The sequence below is a fragment of the Taudactylus pleione genome, unplaced genomic scaffold, assembly GCF_031769625.1.
Source record: "Taudactylus pleione unplaced genomic scaffold, aTauple2 ptg000032l, whole genome shotgun sequence".
NCBI classification, from domain to species: domain Eukaryota; kingdom Metazoa; phylum Chordata; class Amphibia; order Anura; family Myobatrachidae; genus Taudactylus; species Taudactylus pleione.
The window spans coordinates 8,755,001-8,778,561 of record NW_028284434.1 but is presented as its reverse complement, the minus strand read 5'-3'; the positions used below and the strand labels follow the sequence as shown (position 1 = coordinate 8,778,561).

Genomic DNA, 23,561 nt, shown 5'->3' with positions numbered 1-23,561 from the left:
CATTTGTGGGCGGGGAGCGGGCGGCGATGGCCTCCGTTTCCCGAAACAGAGGCGTGTCACCGCCTTTGGGGGGAGGGAAGAGGCCAGGATCTCCATTGGCTGACGGAGATTTCCTGGCCTCTTCCTCTAATCCGTGGCGGGGTCCCGCAACTTGCCGATGGTCCACAGAGTAGCCGATGCTGCGTTGAACAACACAGCTCGAATACGTAATGCAGCAGGAGGTGTGATGCCTCCTGCTGCATTATCATAATTGCAAGGATCACAATTGCAAAGCTGACTGCGTGCATACATCATATCTATAGCTTTGCAATTGGGGTCCTTGCAGAATCAGGGACAGTGTGACAGTGTGTGGCCCTGATGAAGTTCAAACCTAATCCTGGTCAAACTACACCACCATGCCAAATTTGTTGGAGCTAGGTACAAAACTCTGTGCGTAAAAACACACACACACACACACACACACTTTCTTGCTTGATTAATTAATATCTCTCTGTACTTGTTTCTTAACATCTTTTACAGGGAATGCTCAGGAGATAATAGACTGAAATCAATACTTTGAAAACTAATTCTAATCTCTCACATCCGGAGAAAGACGCTGATTCTATTAAAAAGCGTACAAGGGATGGGGTATTGTTGTGCATGACAAACACGTTTATTAGCAAAAAGCTGTACAACAACTTGGTCACAGTGATACCTACTTATCGTTATCGTAACCTGGTCAGAACAAGGTAGAAGAGACTTAAGATTTTGTCGCATATATACATACATTCAATGATATGCAATAGCCAACAGGGACATTTCCAAAGTGCATTCCAAAATATGTGATAATCATCTGCATACAGAAATAAAATGCCCTATGTTATACATGCAGTCCCAATGTCCACTTCAGTTTGTTTCCAAGCATCTCCAAGAGACGGTGGACTATCCAGTGCACTGGGGCATAACCAAGGTGTAATGTGGCCGGCATACTGTATGATTCATAAACAGAACAACATTGTGGACTTACATACATTTTGGAACAGGAACTATGGCCCTGATTAAGACCCGCTCGGTGCTGGGGGCATCTTGCAGGGTCTGATAGGCATGTTTTTTGTTTTTTTTCTCTGGCCGCTCGCTATGCTGTGGAAGACCTCCCACAGCTTGTGCGAGCGGCCAGGAGGCCGTCGCGATTATCGCGACCATCGGCCTTGCGACAAGACCCTGTGGTAGGGACTCGGCTACCACAAGGCCAAGTGGACTTCCTGCTCTAATGATGTCAGTAGGGCCTCCCACAAACGCGAGGTGTTCCTAAGGGAACATATAGAAAATGGACCTCAGACTGCACACCTTGAACATATATATACATAATTGGAGGTGCTACCTGTGGAGACAATTTATATATACACAAAAAGAAGAAGTACAGGTGCTCAACTTCAAATTAACTGATTGTATATAAATAAATACCTTTTTGCAGTGAATAGAGGTTTTTGGCATAATCTTGGCCAAGGTTATGGGCCTACCCACCACATCCATGTAACCTCTGTCGGGTATGTCCCTAACATACTAGGGTTCAAATCCAAAACGCAAGACACCTCCAAACTGGCCCAGCTAAGCCGCCCCAGGGCACCGCCATAGTTAGAAAAGTGCAGTGTAAAAGAGATAGTTAGGAGCAGCCATGCTGCATATAAGGACTGAAAATAAAAAAGTGAGGTACATATATAATAAACTCACAGTGAAGGGTTAAAATGTGTTATAAAGGAAAAATGTGTTATAATGCGGTGCCCTGAAACAGATCAACCAAAGCAATCTAGGGGGACCCACGCCCCAAAAATGAACCAAAGCTGCACTACACAGTCTAAATATTTGCAGGACTTACCTATATTGTGCGTTTGTGCAGCCACCCCCCTCTCCGCCTACAAAACGGGTGAGCTGTCATTCACCATCGACAGCCGCCCCGTGTTGTAGCAAGCCCCACAGCGACTGAGCTGCAGTCGCTGGACGGGGCTTGCGCACGCCGGACGCGGCGCGTGTGCAGTGGGGCACCATCGAGCCGCTTGCGAGCGGCTCTGAATGAGCTCCTATATGTATAAGGGAATGGGGAAGTTTTTGGATTAAAAAAGAAAAAGGGACTTCCCTTTACCACTGAACTGGCATGGTTACATGTAATGCAACCGCAGCCAGCTTTGCCTCAGCTGACAAGGACGCATCACAAGCGACCACGCATCCCCACTGTATCCTCTGGCTTTACAAGAAGAGATCCGTTCTGCACAAGTACAGAACGGATCTTCTCTGACTCCCCGGACCCGTGGATGTGATGCAGCAGTCTGTGGGCACCAGAATCACTGTCGGAATCGCTCCCCAGAATGCCATGCGATCAGCATTCTGGAGCGCATGTGCCTTGGGTTTCAAAGTGGGAGGTGATGAACAGTACTCCTCCACGCACTATGTAGAGAGTTTTTAGAAGTGGAGTTAATCAGATTCTACTTAACATTTAACTAGCACCTTCTAGAAGATAATAGCTAAAATAAGATTGGTTGCTATGGGCAACATCTCCACTTCTAAAAACTCACTTTAGTAAATTTACCCCCGTGACTGATCTCTGCAAGTGCAGAGATCAGCTGCAGCAGGGGATCCACTGTGTAGAGGAGGGGAGAGTATATGCCCTTGGGGATGTGGGGAACTAGTATCAGTGTGGGCAGGGGGGGAGCAAATAATAATAAAAAATTACACTGGTCACAGGGTAGGAGTAGGAGGACGGGAGAGGTGCAAATAAACAAGGGATTTTTACAGAGGGGGTGGTTTATAAAACTAAGCAGGCATGGGAAGTACTCTTATTAGGATTTGTGACCATTGGGGGGATCTATTGCCAATGGGGGGGGGGGGGAGTTATTTATAATGGAGGCCTATGGACATGGGGTGCTGCAAGACACCCCTTACGCTATTTTTTTTTATTTCAATAAAATATTTAAATATATTTTTAAAAATACTATTTAAACTATATTAAATAAAAAAATTACAATTTCTGATTTTGCCGGGAAAAAATCATCAAGTTAAGTGGTTAAAAAAAAAGAGATTCTCATTATGGGGCTGATTCAGAGTTGGACGCACTGCCAATGTCAGACACAATTGTGCGATTTTATGCTACTGCACATTTGTACCAATTGTGTCCGTACAGAGCAACAGTTGTAAGTTTAGGCGAATGCAGGGAGAAGTGTATTAAAATGCAATGGCTGTTCCTGGGCGTTGACAAGGAGGTGTCTTAGTGCATGCACGGAGATGGTCCATGTTACGGGCCTGTTACGGGAGTGTGGCGGGTGCGTTAGTGAAAGTGGCTGCATACACAGACACTCAACTGCTCTTATAGGGCTGTTGCAAGTTTCGATGGTGCAACTGATGGCGGCGTCTAAAGACACAACAATCAGTATTTCAGCATCTACCAGTGCCGTAACAGGGCAACAGTGCGTCCTGTGCCAGCCCCGCCCCCTAAACATGTGACATCATAACGTCATGCCTAGGGGGCAGGGCCACTGGCTATGGGAAGTGGAGCATTTCCTATAGGCTGCAAGGTGTCTGCCCTGGAGGGCCCCTTGGATACTCCGGGCAGTTCTGTGCCATTCCCAGCACTCTGCAAGCCACATGAAGGTGCTATGGGGCAGTGACAGATCTGCTCTCAGAGCTCTGTACCCTGTGCAATGGCACAGGTCGCACCCCCCCTAGTTACAGCCCGGCATGTAGGCATCTCCGTCCTTGCACATTCATACGCACGGATGAACACCACGAAAGGACTTTGTTTCTGCATTTGCATAAAGTCAAAGACTGGTGACCGCCAGAAGATGCAGCTCAGCATTGATCGTTTCCTTTAACTTGGGAAAAGCCGCTGCCATTATGGAAACAAATGTTTCAGCTCTGAATACCAGGTAAACTGTCTATGGATTGGCGAAAATATGTGAATGCAGCATCTGATTGGTCCATCCAGTACTGCGTTCAGCACACACCTCGTTTACAGCCCCAGTCCTCCAACACTGTCACCTCCTTTTCTCCACACTGGTAAACATCATGGTGGCTGTAAACATTTGGGGGTCTATTTACTAAGCTGTGTTAGGAGATAAAGTGAACGGAGGTAAGGTACCAGCCAATCAGCTCCTAACTGCCATTTTTCAAACACAGCCTGTGACATGGCAGTTAGGAGCGGATTGGCTGGTACCTTACCTCCGTTCACTTTATCTCCTAACACAGCTTAGTAAATAGACCCCTAAATATCAGAATATATATACTAAAGTATCATTTAGAATGTTTATATGTCTTGTTGCACTTATACAGTACATTATAATTAAACTGCACATAAAACCTCTCTTTCATGGAAAAAAAATATCACTTTTCAAATTGTTACCTTAAAAGTCTCCTCTGGTATGAGTTTAATAGCTGCAGGCTGGATATGAGGCATTAGTCTTGGATCAAGTGCCTTCAAGTCTTCTTTACTAAAAGCAGCTAGAACAGAGAAAAACATATACAATAAGGATATTTATAATTCACAGCAAAATACTCTACAAAGCTCTACAAAGATCCCAGTGAGTATAATAAGTGCCATGTACAGCTGTGATCACAACAAGTGCTCTGTGCTCTGTGTAATGCATTTCTAAATCAATTTATTGCCACAAACATGCTGTAAGGGAAGTGTGACCTCACCTACCTGCAATGTAGCCAACATCGTTCACTACAAAATGGCGCCATGTTTCCGGCTTCCCAAAAATCATCGCTGCCTTTTTCTTAAAAGCTTGCAAAGCGTTCAGGTTGCAGGGAAGAGAACCAATTCTTGAAATAATGGAGCTGAGAAAGATAGATGAAATATTAGACATTAATTAGTGATAGTTAGTGGTTTGCTTTCCAATTCATCCCTACAGGTTGTTAAACGGTGTGCAATTAAGTGTACTATAGTGTTTTGTGAGGTTACCCAAAAGCTGCAATATGTTGTTCTAGGTGCTATGCTATGAATGACTAGATGAGAGTAAGCAGATCACCCTGGATGTCACCACTTATGAAAAATTAGAAGGAGGTTCTTAGCTCAACTCATGAGAAACTAATTTCATATATATTCTTAGCTACGCCTCCTAATTTCCATCTAGAGAATTGTCCATCTACACTAACACTCCATCAGTCAGGATCAATGACGACCTTTAATTCTCCCCCCTCATCCCTCTTCTTGTTCCCGCTTGTACATCTCTTTTCCTTGCTCCGTTTCTGTACATGGCATTGTTACTGCTCGGCAAGCACCTGAATCCCTTTTAAGTATAAGTGAAGAATAAAATACCAACCCCCATCCTACTTGTTCTCCTACCCCCTTTTATCTCTGTATGTCATATCATTTTTGGATATTGTACCTCTGTTATTGTTAGATATAATAGAAATCATTGAACATTGTGACAGTAGAACAGAAGTCAGCAATAGAATTAGAACTCTGAAAGAAATTGTATTTATGCATTTTATTTCATGTAGAGTTCTGCTATTATCACAGAACTGTAAGCCATGGCTAGCACATCCAGTTTGTCAATGTGCATTCACATGTCACTATACCACAGCACAAATATGGAAAATCTAATGTAAGGGAGAGGAATGAGTGACTGGTGCCAGTGGAGGTTCATGGTGCGGCCAAGCAGGGTTATTGCCCGGGGTGCTACGGCCTGAGGGCGCAGCCGCAGTCTCCCCACTGGCCCGCTCTAGCCACCGCAGCGCCACTGTCAAGACATTAATCCAGCGGTGCCATGATAGCCACTTGTTCCGGCAGCACCATGATGGCCACTTGTCTCCCATAATGCCTGCGTGGCACACTGTGTGATGTCATCGTGGCCGTGCCTAGCATTCTGGGTCTGTGAGCAGTGTAAGGGTATTTTGCCTTATAAACAGGAGACTAGTGCAGCACTTTTCTATCATTATCCTGATTAGTATATCTTCATTGTTATATTTTTATTTTTGTAAACATTGTATTATTATGCATTTCAATATGAGTCACTTAAATGTATTTATTATGTGCTAACGATTTATAGACAATAAAAGGTTTTTATTTAAGCATGAATACTTGAGACTTCCTATTCCTGGTTGACACAAGAGCAGTCTATACATATTTATTAGTTTTTTTGGGGGAAACCTAGCTCGATTCCCATTTATTAGACAGCTGCAGTGCCTGACCATTTAAATAACTTCTGACCATGCACCAGGTTCTGACAACTTATTTTCTTACTAACCCTAATGTATAAGGGGCATTACTGCGTGGCATAATATATAAGGGGCATTACTGCATGACAAAATGTGTTATAAGGGGCACTACTACAGTGTGGCATAATGTGTATAAGGAGTACTACTGTGTGGCATAACGTGAATGGGCTGTGTGGCATTACATGGATGGACTCTGTGTGTCATAACGTATAAACTCTGGCGGCGCCATATTGACAACCTCTGCTGCTGATCACAATCCCTCCAATACACCCTCTATGATTTTTGCATGTTTTTTTGGAGGGGGGGCACCAAAGGGAATTTTCGCCCTGAGTTCCACGGGGTCTAGAACCGGCCATGACTGGTGCTGGAGGAACTGTGCTCAGAAAGGTACTTACTTACACATCTGGTGGACATGCCCAGTCATGTCACCATATTGGGATTTCTCATCTTATGTTTCATTACTCAAACTCTATGTACTAGTGTCCCAGGGGCGTTTTGAGAGAGGAGGGGGCCCGTGTGCAGCCTCCGTTTGGGCCCCCTCCTCTGTGTCGGCGGCTCAGCGGCACTAAGCGCCAGGGTTGGACTGGTCCACAGGGGTACAGGGGAAATCCCCGGTGGGCCCCATTTTCTGGGGGCCCACCTCCTCCTCTAGGTGTCATGTTCCACACTATGCACTGAACTGTACATTGTTACTCTATTAGTGGGTCAGTTGCCTTGTAGAGCAGGACCACTGATAAACATTGTTTCTTGGTTTGCTTCTATAGAAACTACACCAAGATGTGCCTAATGGTTAGCCAAGCAACTGTGGTGGCTGGCCATACCCCCTTTGGTGGATGACCACACCCTTTATCACTGCATCCCCTGGTGGGCCCTTTATGCCCCAGTCTGATACTGCTAAGCACTGTAAATTCTGGCTTCATGCCAGAATCTACTGCGCATGTGTGGGTCTCCAGGAAAATGGCACCCGCGCCTTTTTTCCCGGGGGGACATCTTTTCTGCACATGCGCAGATCACTGGGAAAATGTCCGCCGCCATTTTCCCAGTGAGTGTTTGCTGCTCTGCAGCGCCAATCTGTAGCTGTGAAGCAGCACTTCGGGAATCGGCGTATAGGTAAGTAGAATTACCTATGGGTGCAGGATGTGCGGTGTGGGCCCCCCTGCACCCATTATAAAGACGCCTGTGTTCCTAAAGACCCACTAGCTGTGCTGTGTGAGCCTGTTAGGTCCATTACCAAGCCAATGGATAAACTAAAGCAACACATGTATAATAATACTGCTCTTTGTAAACCCCCAGCAGACTGTACCACCTTTCTATTATGGGGAGACAAACAACTGTATCCCATTTATTTCTGACTATTTGTACCCTACTATGTATGTATCACTATAGGTAGGTAATTCCCATTGGCAGTTCCATGTAGAATGTTATGTTTACATTTGCATAATTCTGATTGTCATGCTATCTTGTATTTCTGCTGGAAAAAAATTAAATAAAAGCATAAAAAAAAATATATAATAAATTCAGAAATTGGGATTGCGTATGACCTATAATTATTTTCTATTGTAAATTAAACAACTACATTGCATTTTATATGGTTTTTGAAATATACTCATAATTAATTAACATGAAAAAAATTAATCATAACATAGGTGTCGGCAACTCACAGCACCAAGAATTGATGGGAGGGACTGAACTAAGGGCCTGATGCAGCAAGGGATGTATGTGAGAGATCGCACGCACTCAGCCACTCAGCACTCAGCCACTATATGCTAATCAATGTATACGCACGGTAACCGCTGTATAAGATGCAGACTCCCAGCACTACACAATACCGCCCACTTCCCTTTACTCAAAGCCTGAGTAGTCCGCATGACAGTGTAAACATCGGTAACATCGAAACCATACGCACAAGAGAGGTTGACCTGATGTCGTGCAGGATTTTGCCCACTTCCTGCATGCATCGAGTCATCTGGCTGAGTATGACGCTGCACGCCCCTATAATGGCGTCCCAACGCACAGGCAAGCCTGCATTCGCCCAACCACCCTCTGTCACCACCCACAAACGGCACTTCCTGTCAATCAATATCGGAAGGGTCTGCGCACACACTCCGTGTAGTCTGCATACCCTTACCCGATCGCACTGGCTAGCTCGTGCACGCGCAGAGCGATGCAAGCGCAGTGCGAAAACATTGGCTGAGAGTGTGCGTTCTCTCCCTCGCGTCCCTTGCTGAATCAGACCCTAAATTAAGGGATGATGTGCTTGGAAAGACGCTGCAATCTTAAAGAGTATCTTGTCAATGGACTGTATATATTCCAGGAAGACGTACCGGAACTCCAATGTGTCCATCTGATCTATCTGCTCGTGATCAGCGCCACATACACAGGCTCCCAGCCCGGCCAGCTGATAGCTCTTCATGTCTTTTATTGATATTGCAGAATCATTCAGAAATCCATGGAGTATGGCCTTTGCCTGTAAAAGATTTGAGCACTAATTCATATGCCCTGATATGATAATAAGCAGTACCTTAACTAGGTTCGTGCAACAAGTGCCCTGGCACAGGGCACCGCAGGGCAGGGGGCGCTGCTCAGACCTGTCAATTTTAAATTTCAGTTTATAATCATTCTCACTTGTAGCTTTCTTTTCTTTTATGCTCTGCATCTCCTGGCCGCGCACATCTCCTCCCTGGCCGACTCCCCCTCCATCTGGCCACTTCCCCAAGCATCTTCAGTCACATCCTCTTTTATTTAACACACACATTTTTAAAATATTGTCAAACATTGAAACCTATCACCTCTCACATGGCAGTCAGACACCTTACACATGGAACTATCTGCCCCACAATTTCTGATGACAGCCCCGAATACAGCCACCAATTTCGGGGCCCAGGTGTTACCAGCACATCTTTGCCAGTGAGATCAGCTGCCAGCGCAGGGTACATACAGACAGGGCCGCCATCAGGGGGGGACTGCCAGGACTCTGGTACCGGGCCCGGAGACAGAGGGGGCCCAGCTGGCAGCAGCGAAGAATGCACCGGGCAGCTGGCAGGAGCCAGGGAGAAAGCATCAGCGCTATGGCATTTCAACATTGTAGTACGTACTGGAGCCAGCCATGAGCTGTGATTGGCTCGTGGAACGGCAGCCTATCAGGAGCAGCAGCTCCTCATCAGCCAATCAGGAGCTGCCGCTCCTGATTGGCTGTCGTTCCGCGAGCTGTGATTGGCTCGCGGCCGGCTGCGTAGTTCAAATGCTGCAGCGTCGTGGATGCTGGGTGACGGCTCCAGTCTGACTCCATAGTTGAATTCCAAAACGCTGATGCTCTTTCTTTCTCCCTGCCTGGCGCCCGGTGCATTCCTCGCCGCAGCTAGCCAGGCCCAATCTCTCTCAGGACAGGAGAACGCAGGTGTGTTGACCCTGCCCTGTGCCCCTCCCTTCTCTTGTACAGTCAGCGCTGTTCCCCCCAGTCCAGCCAGCCAGTCTTTCCTGCACCCAGCCCCCCGTTCATCCAGCCAGCCTTCCCTGCCTTGCCCCTCCCCCAGTCCAGCTAGTCTTCCCTGCGCCCCCCTCCTAGTCCAGCCAACCAGCCTGTCTTCCCTGTGCCCCCTTCCCATGTCCAGGCAGCCTTTCCTGCGCCCCCCAGTTCAGCCAGCCTGCCTTGCCCCTCCCCAGCCCAGCCAGCTTGCCTGCCTTGCCCCTCCCCCAGTCCAGCCAGTCTTCCATTGTTCTCCCCTCCAAATCCAGCCAACCAGCATGTCTTCCCTGTGCCCCCTCCCCATGTCCAGCCAGCCTTTCCTGTGCCCCCCAGTTTAGCCAGCCAGCCTGCCTTGCCTTGCCCCTCCCCAGTCCAGCCAGCCTATTAAGTCCAGCCAGCCTTCCCTACACAACAGTCCAGCCAGTCTTCCCTGCCTTGTCTTTTCCCCAGTCCAGCCAGTCTTCCCTGCACCCCCCCCTCCTAGTCCCTGCTCTCCCCTCCTAGTCCAGCCAGCCAGCCTGTCTTCCCTGCCCCTCCCCTACTGCCCTTTGCCCCCTAGACCAACCAGCCTTCCCTGCCCTTTGCCACCCCAGTCCACCCTTCCCAGCCCAGTGTCCCCCCTTGTCCATAGTTCCCTGCCCTTTGCCATCCCTAGCCCCTCCCCCATGCCTAGCCATCCCTGGTTTATGCACCAATTGAGGCAAAACCCCTGCTATAGCTCCACCCACATTATCTACCACTCTGCCCAACTCTGCCTTATACCCCGGGGGCCTATTTTGTTAGTACCGGGCCCCAGAATTTCTGATGGCAGACCTGCATAATAAAGATCTCCCCCTCCGCTGATATTTGCTAGATATACAATAGACTTAGCGCTCTTTCAATACTCCAGTCGGTGATCTACACTGCCGACTCCAGACGGACAAAACCTGCTGCAGGTGCAGATTTGCCAGAGTTCTCCTACATCTAGAGCTGGTGAGTTATACTGCATAACTATTGTGTATCTTCACTGCAGCCATTGGATTCACACTGTATTTAGCAGTGATACCTGCATAACAGTGGAACATCGGGGTTTACACCCCTTTTTCGGGCTCGCATGTCCCTATTTGAAAAATGAGGGGGGGCACCAATGCTATTTCTGGCTCTGGGCACCAAAAAGTCTAGTAACAGCTCTGATAATAACTAAACTATTATGATGTACTATATAATATAATATAAATACTTTTTCAAGAGAAAGACTTGCCTAGAGACCTCTGAATGGGAAATTCTTCAATCATGCAACAACAGAATAGTAGAATTAGGTGCTAAAAGTCAACAAGGAATCCAGCACTGGGGGACAACCTGATCGCTTCCAGAGGCCGTACTTGTGGTAGAGAAGCATTAGGTCGCATTATGAGCTTATGACACTAGTGTGAGATGCTTATAGAGCTGAAACAGTATTGTATCTGTGACAACAAATCCATTAGGTAGAGGATAAGAGTAACAATTACACCAATCACCAGGGCCACATGTGACCACTATGAGGGACACAGATTGGAGCCAATGCTCACCAGCTTCCCATTTCATTATAACTTTAGGTTATCATTCTGACCCCAACTGAAGCAGACAATGCAGTGGGTATGGATGGTGCATAGGGGGCACAAGCAGAATTTTACTAAGTGCGAAGGCATTCCTAACCACACCCTGTGGTATAACCACATACATAAACAAGCACATACACCATGACAGGCACAAATAACAATGTCAACATCATAACTGTGATGACCGCCGGCATCACGACTGCCGAGATCCCGTACCCAACCCGCACAAAATATAATCTTGCTTTAATGAGTGTAAATTGAAATGATGAAGGGATTGAAGCTGAGCTAATAGGCACTTTAAGAAAGTATAAACTATAAGTCCTTAATACAGAAACTCTTACAGCCTGCCCAAATGCGCAATGGCTGTGGGATGAATCATTTAACCATTGTAAAAAATACAATACAGAAATGACACTGTCATGCCATTTTTTAGTTCAGTGGCCGGGATAAGGTCAGGAATAGTTAATTGCTCAAAAATGGAAGCCATGCAATAGCCAGTATACAGGGACGGAGACAAATAGCATGTATGGTGTGTGGGAACACACGGATGGAGCCAAACAGTAGTTGTTGTGTATAGGAGTTGAAACATAGGGATGGAGACATACAAATATTATGTATGATGAGTAGGAACACACGGATGGAGCCAAACAATAGTTGTTTTGGGATGTAGTTACAGATGCTTATCTTAATCCCGACACCGGAACCCCGAAGGATGCCAGCCCGAACGAGGAAAGTCCGGGGCACCCTTAGCGTTAGCCACGTGGGGGGGGGGGAAGGGTGGGTTAGGTTTAGGGAGCGTAGCGGGGTTAGGGTTAGGTTTTTTGGGGGGGAGGTTAGGGTGGTATGCAGTCGGGAAGCCGGCGGACTTAATCCCGATAGCCGGCTTCCCGACTGCTTAATCCCGGCGAGGTTAAATGAGAGGTGTCTAAATCTAGACGCCTGTCATTTTACCGACGCTGGGAGACTGGCGCCCGGCATCCCGATCGCGGGGGGGAGGGTTAGATTTAGTGTTCCCGGGGGGGGGACACTTAGGGTTAGGCACCCCCCACGGGAGGTTAGGTTTAGGATAGGGGAAGGGGAGGTTAGCGTTAGGCACCAGCGGGGGGGACTTAGGGTTAGGCTAGAGGGAGGGAGGGTTAGGGTTAGGCACCCCCAGGGGAACTTAGGGTTAGGCACCCCCCTGGGGGACTTAGGTGTAGGTGGCAGGGAAGGGGGGGTTAGGTTTAGGCACTTAGAGGGGGGATTAGGGTTAGGCACTCGGGGTAGGGTTAGGGTTAGGCACCCCTAAGGGAGGGTTAGGGTTAGGGGGTAGAATTAGGTTAGAGAATACTTACCTTGGACGATCGGGATTTCCTCCTCTGCCGGGATGCCGCTGTCAGGATTCCAACCGCCGGGCATGGTTAGGCACCCATAGGGGGGAGGGTTAGGATTAGGCACCACTGAGGAGGGGGGTTAGGGTTAGGCACTAAGGGGAGGGGTCATGCTTAGGCACTAACGGGGAGGGTTAGGGTGCAGAGGTGGGGAAAGTTAGAGTTAGGCTACAAGAAGGGAGGGTTAGGGGGGAAGGGGACAGGAACAGGTAAGACTAAAGTGATGGCAGGAAATGCTTCCTACAAGATGGAAACTGAGATGAAGATGGATCAGCCAACGTGGTTAATGAATAAATACCAATACTCATGGTGTCAGGAGAATCTGATTTAGAAAGCAGCTGGATTCATTCCTGACATTACTCCCTAATCTAAGGAAGCTTCCTCCAGGCGTTCTATACCTAGGTTTGTCAGGACGGACCACGTGGAATTGCCTCAACAACTTAAGGCATGTAAGCTGACCTTAGGAACACAGACAGTAAATACTAACTAAATACTGGAGGCTGACTCAATGCTGGAGACTATTTCTTGGGTTTCAAGGATTCATTCTACAATGTATAGGGTGCAGAATGAAAGACTCGATGGATTTAAATCGTTTCAGGTAGCTCTAAAATTTAGATTATGGTTATATAAAGTACTTAATAAATAGGGCAAATATGCTTCTTAGCTGTTCTTCAGTTGATTCTTACACCAAAGAGAAAACCTAGTTTTCAATTTTGTTGCACACAGAATACATTAAATAATACATATGGCAAACAGACTCACCTGAGGCACAGTCCATTCTGCCTGCTGAGTAAGTGCGGCAATCATATCTACAGAGGACAGGTCCAGCTCGTCCAGCTCAGTGACACTTAGAGCGGTGACAATCCGTCCCAGTGATGTCACGTGATAACTTTTCCATTCTGACACCGACCCCCAAGCCTTTCAAAGTAAGGTTTGATTATACCCGAAGTAGACAACATTCATTAGTAATTTAGTATTAATCCGTATTAAATAGTTATTTTACTATACAGTAGGGTTAATTTTATTTAAATGTGTATTTGTAGTTTAGTAAAACAATGGTCTAGTTTAGTGCAATTCCAAATAATATGTCCCCCCATGATGCTTTTAGGCAAGACACCCATAGGAACTCCTTTGTGTGTGTTTTCTATACAATACAAGTGTGCTTAATATTAGTTATCATTAGCCACCCACAGCTCTAATTTATTCAATGTTATATTTTTCATACAATGATAACTTATACACCCCCTTCACACAGAACAGCAAATTCCCGGGTCAAGCATTTGGACCTGGGAATTTGCTCATCAACACGGGTTCTTTTTCTGTGTGGAAGGGTCAACACGGGTCGAAAGTCCCAGGACTTCGACCCTGGTTTTTACCAGGGTCGAAGTCCCAGGAATTGCAACCTGGTTTGACTCTTTCACACAGAAGAAATACCCGGGTTGGTACTGAAAATACCGGGTTCAAATGCTTGCCACGGGAATTTGCTTTTCTGTGTGAAGGGGGGGTACCGACTGGGACAGGCAAAAAAAAACCTGTGCAGTAAGTGCCAGGGAAAAGCTGGGTTTCTGGCTTTTTTCTGTGTGAAATTAGTATCAATAACATCTAGTAGGCACAAAAATATGTTTACCCATATCAAACACTTATACCCCTTTTACACTGACCTAAAAATCCCAGGTTTGCGCATAAACCCGGGATTTTTTTGATTTTTGTGTAAATGGATCCACCCGGGTCCAGGGACCCGGGAATCCAACTCGGGTACTTTGCAGGGTTGGCCACGGGTCATTCCCGTGGCACCCTGCAGTGTAAACGGCGCGATCTGGGTCACAGTGACCCGGATCATGCTGCATGCCGCCCGATTGGCCGGCTTCAGTGGCGCTTGGAGATGGCATCATCTCAAAGTGTCCACAGCAACAGCGGAAGAGCCGGGTCACTGCATCCCCAGCTCTGGTGTGAACGGCGCCGACTCGGGAATATCTTGGGTCGGTGCCGCAGTATGAAAGCGGTAAGTTCCGGGTCTGATCAGGAATGGAACTCTGTTCCCACCCCCAGAACTTTGGTATTAAAGTGGTATAACTTACATTTATCCAGTATGGTTAAAAACATAAAGCCAAAATGTTCTTAGGGCCTGATTCAGAGATGTACGCATATGCCACCGCTGTAGCGAATATGTACACAGTGGCTGTGCGAAAATATGCAAATGTCGCAGCCAACGGGATTTATACTGAGACCCCCAACGGTGGCTTCGCAAATCCAATGTCTGTGTACAAAGACACAACAAAGACCCCATGAAAACAGCCCCTGCCCGTCAATCACTTTGTGAATAAAGCCTCACTGTGAGCGACAGCGGTGATGAAACGTGACTCGTGCGCAGTGCGACTCAGACGATAACTGATAATCGCTCAACTGCGTAAACCTCGGCATTGCGTCCATCTCTGAATCACTATGGACCTGCTTCAGAGTTGCACTGAGACATGGTCGCATCTTTTACCACAGTCACATCTGCGTCTTTCTGCTGCTGCTGCTGTGGCTGCTGTGGATCTCTTCAATGCAGTGTTCTGCACCTGTGGAAATCCATCTCGCTGCATCTGTAGATGCATTATCCAAACTTGTCCCAGCCCTATGGCCGGTGCAGTTTCTCTGTCTGATCATAGCGTTCTGTGTGAGCGGTTGGGCGTCTTTAGTCAGCGACGCGCCCGCTCTGCTATCATTGTATAACACAGTAACACTGGTGATTGCTTGCTACGGGAATGTCATGATTGCCAGTAAAGAGAACAGTATAGAGTGTTTATTGTAGTCAACTTCTTAAGGGGACATAATTCTTTAGCTTTAGAAAAACAATGTATGTTTTATAGATATTTGCTTCTATGCTGCTACAAGCATATCTGTGAGCTACAACATTCAAAAGTTAGGAGGTTGTGTATCAAACCGTCTAAAGAGGGCAAATAGAGAAGTACATTCTATAAAATGACAGCTAGAATTTGTATGGATGCTATGGGCAACACACCCACTTGTGCTCTTTCAAAGGTTTGATTAATCTCTCCCTTATTTAGTAATGTACGCCCAATGTTTCTATTGATGCTTAAATTCAATGAAATTACAATTAAAAATGATCCGTCTTACCCTACATCAGTCCATGATATTCTCTTTATTAAATTGCAGCTACCAACATGGGTCTGGCACATTGTGATGGCGATATATGACACTATTACTGAGCAAAAGCAAACATTTCCTATTTCTCCTATGTTCTGTAACCCCACGTAAGGTTGTTCCCATCACAAAAGATGCCATACAGTACTACACATATCTCTGACACATTACCGAGACATAGAATTGTATCGTCTGTACACAAATAAGAAAACATTTACTGTACCATTTTTGCTTTATCCTTCAACACTACAAGCTGAGACTGATTAAAGCTTCTCAGGCGACCCAGCATGTGGACACTTTTGGTAAATGTGTCTGAGTTCATGCACTGCAGCTCCTTGGAGGACCAGAAGGAATTGGCTTCACCCAATATCATTATAGTACCAGCAGGTGGCGCAGTGGTGCCTATACATTCTAAGAAATATGAACATATATGATCTCACTTGGAAGAGTTACCTATATAATCAGTGACAGTGACTGTATACACAGTAAAAAAAAAATTTCCACTAATACAGGGTACATACTGGTGCGATCGGCAATCGTGACGATGTCTGATTGCCGGTACACACTGCAGTGACTAATGAAAGACAGAACGATCACTCGCTCCATCCTTCGAATGGGGCCGCATGTGATATCATCAGGTTTAATGTGCAGCACAACAAACCTGACTACGTCGCATACGAGCGCGGGAGAACGCATATCCTGCATACACACTGAGCGATATGTTGTTACGGTTTGGCCAAATGACATTGCTCCATTGTGTACCCAGAGTTCAGAAACCAATTCATTTTTTAACAAATACTAATCTCTAAGGTCTATTTACTAAGCCTTGGATGGAGATAAAGTGAATGGTGATAAGGTACCAGCCAATCAGCTCCTAACTGCCATGTCACAGGCTGTGTTTGAAAAATTACAGTCAGGAGCTGATTGGCTGGTACCTTATCTCCATTCACATGATCTCCATTCAAGGCTTAGTAAATAGACCAAGGGGATAGATTCCCCAATCTCAATCACATTATTTAATACAATCGCCTGGGATTCTGAGTCGGGCACAGCTGTCGTACGTGTCTGGTAATGTCGCTACAAAGTCTTTCCCTGGTGCACATCCATGCGTCTGAATGTGCAAGGACTGTTAGCGTCCGTAGATGCTAAAAAATACTACTTGCTATGTCTTTAGACGTCACCATTGGTCGCACCATCGAAACTTGCTCCAGGCCTATGGCAGGTGCAGTTTCTCTCCTGAGCATTGCCTTGGACCATCTCCATGCCTGTGCATAGCCACCTCCCTGTCAATGTCGATGTGCAGAAATGTGGCTAAAACATAGAAACGCCCTAATGTAACCATGTGCTGTCGCTAAGTACATCCCTCCTGCCCATGTTGCATGAAATGATGTGATTCATATGGGATATTAAATATTAATATGTAATTCTACTGGATGGATGCTACCACCATATTGCTGAAAAGAGCTAGAGTACTGTACAGTTATCTTTCTAGTCTCTTTACAGTATCCTGGCAGCAAATTCCTTTACATCACCAAAACTTGATTTGTAGACAGTAGAACGATGTCTAACTCAGGCCTCAAAGTGTGTAGACAAAGGTAATTTGGCATAAAAAGTATATGTTCAATAAATGAGAAAAAAATAGAATATAAACCAATGTGGACATATTATGAAAGGAGGAAAAAATGAAAATGCTCCTTAAATTCTTTCTGAGGGGACAACTCTACAGTTTTACCCAATATGTGTGTACACTCAGGGCCGGATTATAGGGGGGCGAAGGGGGCGGTCGTCCTGGGGCCCCCACACATAGGGGGCCCCCACACACAGTACTCAGCCCCTGGCAACTACTAATAACTAAAAAAATGGAGCACAGCATTTAGCTGTCTCCGTTACAGTCCTCGGCAGCTCAGCTGTTCACTTACAGCAGCCGCCGAAGAGCTTCCCTGCAGTTACAGTCTCGTGAGATTATGATGCCAAATCTCGTGAGACTGTGACTGGAGCCCAGGCTGCCTGCAGTGCGTGTCTGATAGAGATGGTGTGAGGCAGAGCAGCTGGCTCGGATGCCGATTGCTAACTCAGCCTCAGCGTTTCACCGGGCTTGGAGTAGAGCGCAGTGAGTCTGTGTGCATGTATAGAAATGTGTGTGTGTGTATATAATTATATATATATATATATATATATATTAGGGGTGTGCACCGGCCACTTTTCGTGTTTTGTGTTTTGGTTTTGGATCTGGATCTTTCTTCGTGTTTTGGATCTGGATTGGTTTTGCCAAAACCACCCTTCCGTGTTTTGGGTTCTGGGTTTTGTGTTTTGGATCTGTATTTTTTTGAAAAAAATCATAAAAACAGCTAAAATCACAGAATTTGTAGGTTTTTCTGCTCCTATGCTATTATTAACCTCAATAACCTTAATTTCCACTCATTTCCAGTCTATTCTGAATACCTCACACCTCACAATAGTGTTTTTATGTCCAAAAGGTTGCACCGAGGTAGCTGGATGACTATGCTAAGCGACACGAGTGGGCGGCACAAACACGTGACCCATCTAGGCGTGAAACTGCAGTGGCAGACAGGATGGCATTGAAAAACTAGGCCCCAAACTGTACATAATGCAAAGAAAAAAAAGAGGTGCAAGATGGAATTGTCCTTGGGCCCTCCCACCCACCCTTATGTTGTATAAACAGGACATGCACACTTTAACAAACCAATCATTTCAGTGCCAGGGTCTGCCACACAACTGTGGCTGAAATGATTGGTTCGTTTGGGCCCCCACAAAACAAGCTGGCAATTTATCTGTCCCTGCACAAACTGGCTCTACGGAGGCAAGATGTCATCCTCATCCTCCTCATCCACCGATTCCTCACCCTCTTCAGTGTGTACATCCTCATCCTCACAGAGTATTAATTCGTCCCTGCTGGAACCACAGGTCCCTCTGTACGTTCTGGAGGCTGGTCTCCCTGGAAGAGTTGATAATTCATTTTATGAACATCATCTTCTCCACATTTTGTGGAAGCAACCTCCTACGCCTTTCGCTGACAAGGTTCCCGGCTGCACTAAACACTCTTTCGGAGTACACACTGGAGGGGGGGCAACTCAGGTAAAATAGAGCCAGTTTGTACAGGGACCTCCAAATTGCTTCTTTTTCCTGCCAGTACAGGTACGGGCTGTCTGACATGCCTACTTGGATGCTGTCACCGATGTAATCCTTTAACAGACAGACGCACACTTGTCGCTGCTGCTTTGAGGATGCAAGTGCGGCTACAGCCCACACAATTCACAAAGACAGAAAAAAGAAGAAGAATATTTTTATTGTTTGTGTAGCACACTTTGAGGGTGTCACCACCCTTTAACAGACAGACGCACGCTTGTCGCTGCTGCTTTAAGGATGCAGGTGCGGCTAGAGCCCACACATTTCACAAAGACCGAAAAAAAAAGAACAATATTTTAATTGTTTGTGTAGAACACTTTGAGGTGTCACCACCCTTTAACAGACAGACGCACGTTTGTCGCTGCTGCTTTAAGGATGCAGGTGCGGCTACAGCCCACACAATTCACATAGACAGAAAAAAGAAGAAGAATATTTTTATTGTTTGTGTAGCACACTTTGAGGGTGTCACCACCCTTTAACAGACAGACGCACGCTTGTCGCTGCTGCTTTAAGGATGCAGGTGCGGCTACAGCCCACACAATTCACATAGACAGAAAAAAGAAGAAGAATATTTTTATTGTTTGTGTAGCACACTTTGAGGGTGTCACCACCCTTTAACAGACAGACGCACGCTTGTCGCTGCTGCTTTAAGGATACAGGTGCGGCTACAGCCCACACAATTCACATAGACAGAAAAAAGAAGAAGAATATTTTTATTGTTTGTGTAGCACACTTTGAGGGTGTCACCACCCTATAACAGACAGACGCACGCTTGTCGCTGCTGCTTTAAGGATGCAGGTGCGGCTACAGCCCACACATTTCACAAAGACCAAAAAAAAAAGAACAATATTTTAATTGTTTGTGTAGCACACTTTGAGGGTGTCACCACCCTTTAACAGACAGACGCACGCTTGTCGCTGCTGCTTTAAGGATGCAGGTGCGGCTACAGCCCACACAATTCACAAAGACAGAAAAAAGAACAATATTTTAATTGTTTGTGTAGCACACTTTGAGGGTGTCACCACCCTTTAACAGACAGACGCACGCTTGTCGCTGCTGCTTTAAGGATGCAGGTGCGGCTACAGCCCACACAATTCACAAAGACAGAAAAAAGAAGAATATTTTTATTGTTTGTGTAGCACACTTTGAGGGTGTCACCACCCTTTAACAGACAGACGCACGCTTGTCGCTGCTGCTTTGAGGATGCAAGTGCGGCTACATCGCACACAAGTCACAAACACATTAAAAAAATAGTTTTTTATTTTTTGGAGCACTTTGAAAGTTACACCACCCTTTAACAGACAGACGCACGCTTGTCGCTGCTGCTTTAAGGATGCAGGTGCGGCTACAGCCCACACAATTCACAAAGACCGAAAAAAAAAGAACAATATTTTAATTGTTTGTGTAGCACACTTTGAGGGTGTCACCACCCTTTAACAGACAGACGCACGCTTGTCGCTGCTGCTTTGAGGATGCAGGTGGAATCTAGACGGGATTTGGAACCGAGGACACACTACCTCCATCAATTGTCTAAATCCCACTGCACTAATGTCGGATACCGGACGCACGTCTAACACCAACATAGCAGTCAAGGCCTCAGTTATACGTTTTGCTTCAGGATGACTGCTGTCGTACTTCATCCTCATCGCTAGGGACTGTTGGAGGGTCAATTGTTTAGTAAAAGTAGTGATGTTCCTACTTCCTCTCTGGGATGATGAACAACTCCCAGCAGCAGCAACAGCACTAGGAGGAAGTGGTTCTTGATCTTTCCCTATTTTATTTTTATCGGAGAAAGTTTGGTCCTCCATTTATGTTATATTGATATATATACGTGCGGCTAAAGCGCACACAAACACAGAAAATATTTTTTTATTTTTGCTGGAGAGTAGTGCACTTTGTGGGTTACACCACCCTTTAAGAAATGAGCCAACCGGCTCTTTACTTATGGGACACAGGCGCACGCTTGGCGCTGCTCCTTTGTTGATGCACGTGCAGCCACAGTGCACACAAGTCACAAACACAGAAAATATATATTTTTTTGGTTTGGAGTGTACTTTGGGGGTTACAGAACCCTTTAACGGTCAAGCCAGCCGGCCCTTTACTTATGACACAGGCGCACGCTTGGCACTACTTTGTTGATGCACGTGCGGCTACTGCGCACACAATTCACAAACACAGAAAATAATTTTTTTTTTGGTTTGGACTGGACTGTACTTTCGGGGGTTACAGCACCCTTTAACGGTCAAGCCAGCCGGCCCTTTACTTATGACACAGGCGCACGCTTGGCACTACTTTGTTGATGCACGTGCGGCTACTGCGCACACAATTCACAAACACAGAAAATAATTTTTTTTTTTGGTTTGGACTGGAGTGTACTTTCGGGGGTTACAGCACCCTTTAACGGTCAAGCCAGCCGGCCCTTTACTTATGACACAGGCGCACGCTTGGCACTACTTTGTTGATGCACGTGCGGCTACTGCGCACACAATTCACAAACACAGAAAATAATTTTTTTTTTGGTTTGGACTGGAGTGTACTTTGGGGGTTACAGCACCCTTTAACGGTCAAGCCAGCCGGCCCTTTACTTATGACACAGGCGCACGCTTGGCACTACTTTGTTGATGCACATGCGGCTACTGCGCATACAATTCACAAACACAGAAAATATTTTTTTTTTTGGTTTGGACTGGAGTGTACTTTGGGGGTTACAGCACCCTTTAACGGTCAAGCCAGCCGGCCCTTTACTTATGACACAGGCGCACGCTTGGCACTACTTTGTTGATGCACGTGCGGCTACTGCGCACACAATTCACAAACACAGAAAATAATTTTTTTTTTGGTTTGGACTGGAGTGTACTTTCGGGGGTTACAGCACCCTTAACGGTCAAGCCAGCCGGCCCTTTACTTATGACACAGGCGCACGCTTGGCACTACTTTGTTGATGCACGTGCGGCTACTGCGCACACAATTCACAAACACAGAAAATAATTTTTTTTTGGGTTTGGACTGGAGTGTACTTTCGGGGGTTACAGCACCCTTAACGGTCAAGCCAGCCGGCCCTTTACTTATGACACAGGCGCACGCTTGGCACTACTTTGTTGATGCACGTGTGGCTACTGCGCACACAATTCACAAACACAGAAAATAATTTTTTTTTGGTTTGGACTGGAGTGTACTTTCGGGGGTTACAGCACCCTTTAACGGTCAAGCCAGCCGGCCCTTTACTTATGACACAGGCGCACGCTTGGCACTACTTTGTTGATGCACGTGCGGCTACTGCGCACACAATTCACAAACACAGAAAATATATTATTTTTTTAGCACTTGGGGGGAGCACCCCTGATGGACAGAGCACCCCCTGGACAACACTACAGCACTCCTTTAGGACTGGGACACTGCTCAGGACTTTGGAGTGGACACAGCCCCTATGGAGAACTGACTGCACAACACAGTCCAGCCAGCCCCTATGGACTTTGAAGTAGTGGACACAGCCCCTATTAACAACAGCAGCACAGCACAACACAGCCAGCCCCTATGGACTTTGAAGTAGTGGACAACAGCAGCACTACACTACACTACACTACACAGCCCTAACTCCCACCCTCCCTCTTCACTGTCCACAGCCGAGTGAGAAAATGGCGCCGACGCGGGTACCTTATATAGGATCCAAAACCCGCGAGACTCGGAAGGCGGGATGATGACGTTTTGCCTCGATTTCAGATCCGAGTCAGGCGGGAAAAGTCGAGCCTGACTCGGATCAGACTCGGATCGGGGGGGCTCGGGGGGGTTCGGATTTCAGAAATCTGAACCCGCTCACCCCTAATATATATATATATATATATATATATATATATATATATATTGTATATATAAATATATGTACTGCATGTGTTCACCGCCTGACTCGGATCCCCGTTCAGGGCCGAACGGCGGCCGCCTGATGTCGGATTCTCACTAGAGAATCCGACATCAGGTCTCCTCGCGTGTAGGGCAGAACACTGTGATAGCGGTCTGCCCTACACAGATACAAACACACAGCCGCCAGCGGCAGCTGTGTGTTTGATACAGCAGCCAATGAGAGTCACACAGACTGTGACAGCAGAGCGGGGATTCAGGTAAGTTTATATTTTTATTTTTTTTACTTGTGTAAGGGCCGGGGGCGCTACTGGGGGGGGGGTCTGCTACTGGGGGGGTCTGCTACTGGGGGTGTGGGGGGGCCATACTACTAGAGGGGGCCTGCTACTGGGGGGGCTATACTACTGGGGTGGTCTGCTACTGGGGGGGTCTGCTACTGGGGGGTCATACTACTGAGGGGCCTGCTACTGGGGGGGCCATACTACTGGGGGGGCCATACTACTGGGGGGGGCATACTACTGAGGGGGCCTGCTACTGGGGGGGCCTACTACTGGGGGGGCTACTACTGGGGGGCCATACTACTGGGGGGGCTACTAATGGGGCAGCCTACTACTGGGGGGGCCTGCTACTGGGGCAGCCTACTACTGGGTGAGGCCATACTACTGGGGGGGCTGCTAATGGGGGCATACTACTGGGGGGCATACTACTGGGGGGCATACTACTGGGGGGGCATACTAATGGGGGGCATACTACTGGGGGGCCTGCTAATGGGGGGCATACTACTGGGGGGCATACTACTGGGGGCACTGC

The 23,561-nt window shown here is 46.8% G+C and overlaps 1 protein-coding gene across 1 annotated transcript in view; it reads right to left on the bottom strand.

Moving 5' to 3' along the window:
• The window catches only part of OTOA (otoancorin), a 116,831-nt gene that overhangs the window by 7,485 nt on the left and 85,785 nt on the right, over positions 1 to 23,561 (bottom strand). The window contains exons 23-27 of the mRNA XM_088451852.1: positions 15,973 to 16,160; positions 13,365 to 13,520; positions 8,514 to 8,656; positions 4,670 to 4,806; positions 4,370 to 4,467 (exon numbers count right to left, since the gene is read on the bottom strand). Coding sequence (XP_088307978.1) covers positions 4,370 to 4,467; positions 4,670 to 4,806; positions 8,514 to 8,656; positions 13,365 to 13,520; positions 15,973 to 16,160 — 722 coding nt within the window. The remainder of the gene's footprint in view (positions 1 to 4,369; positions 4,468 to 4,669; positions 4,807 to 8,513; positions 8,657 to 13,364; positions 13,521 to 15,972; positions 16,161 to 23,561) is intronic.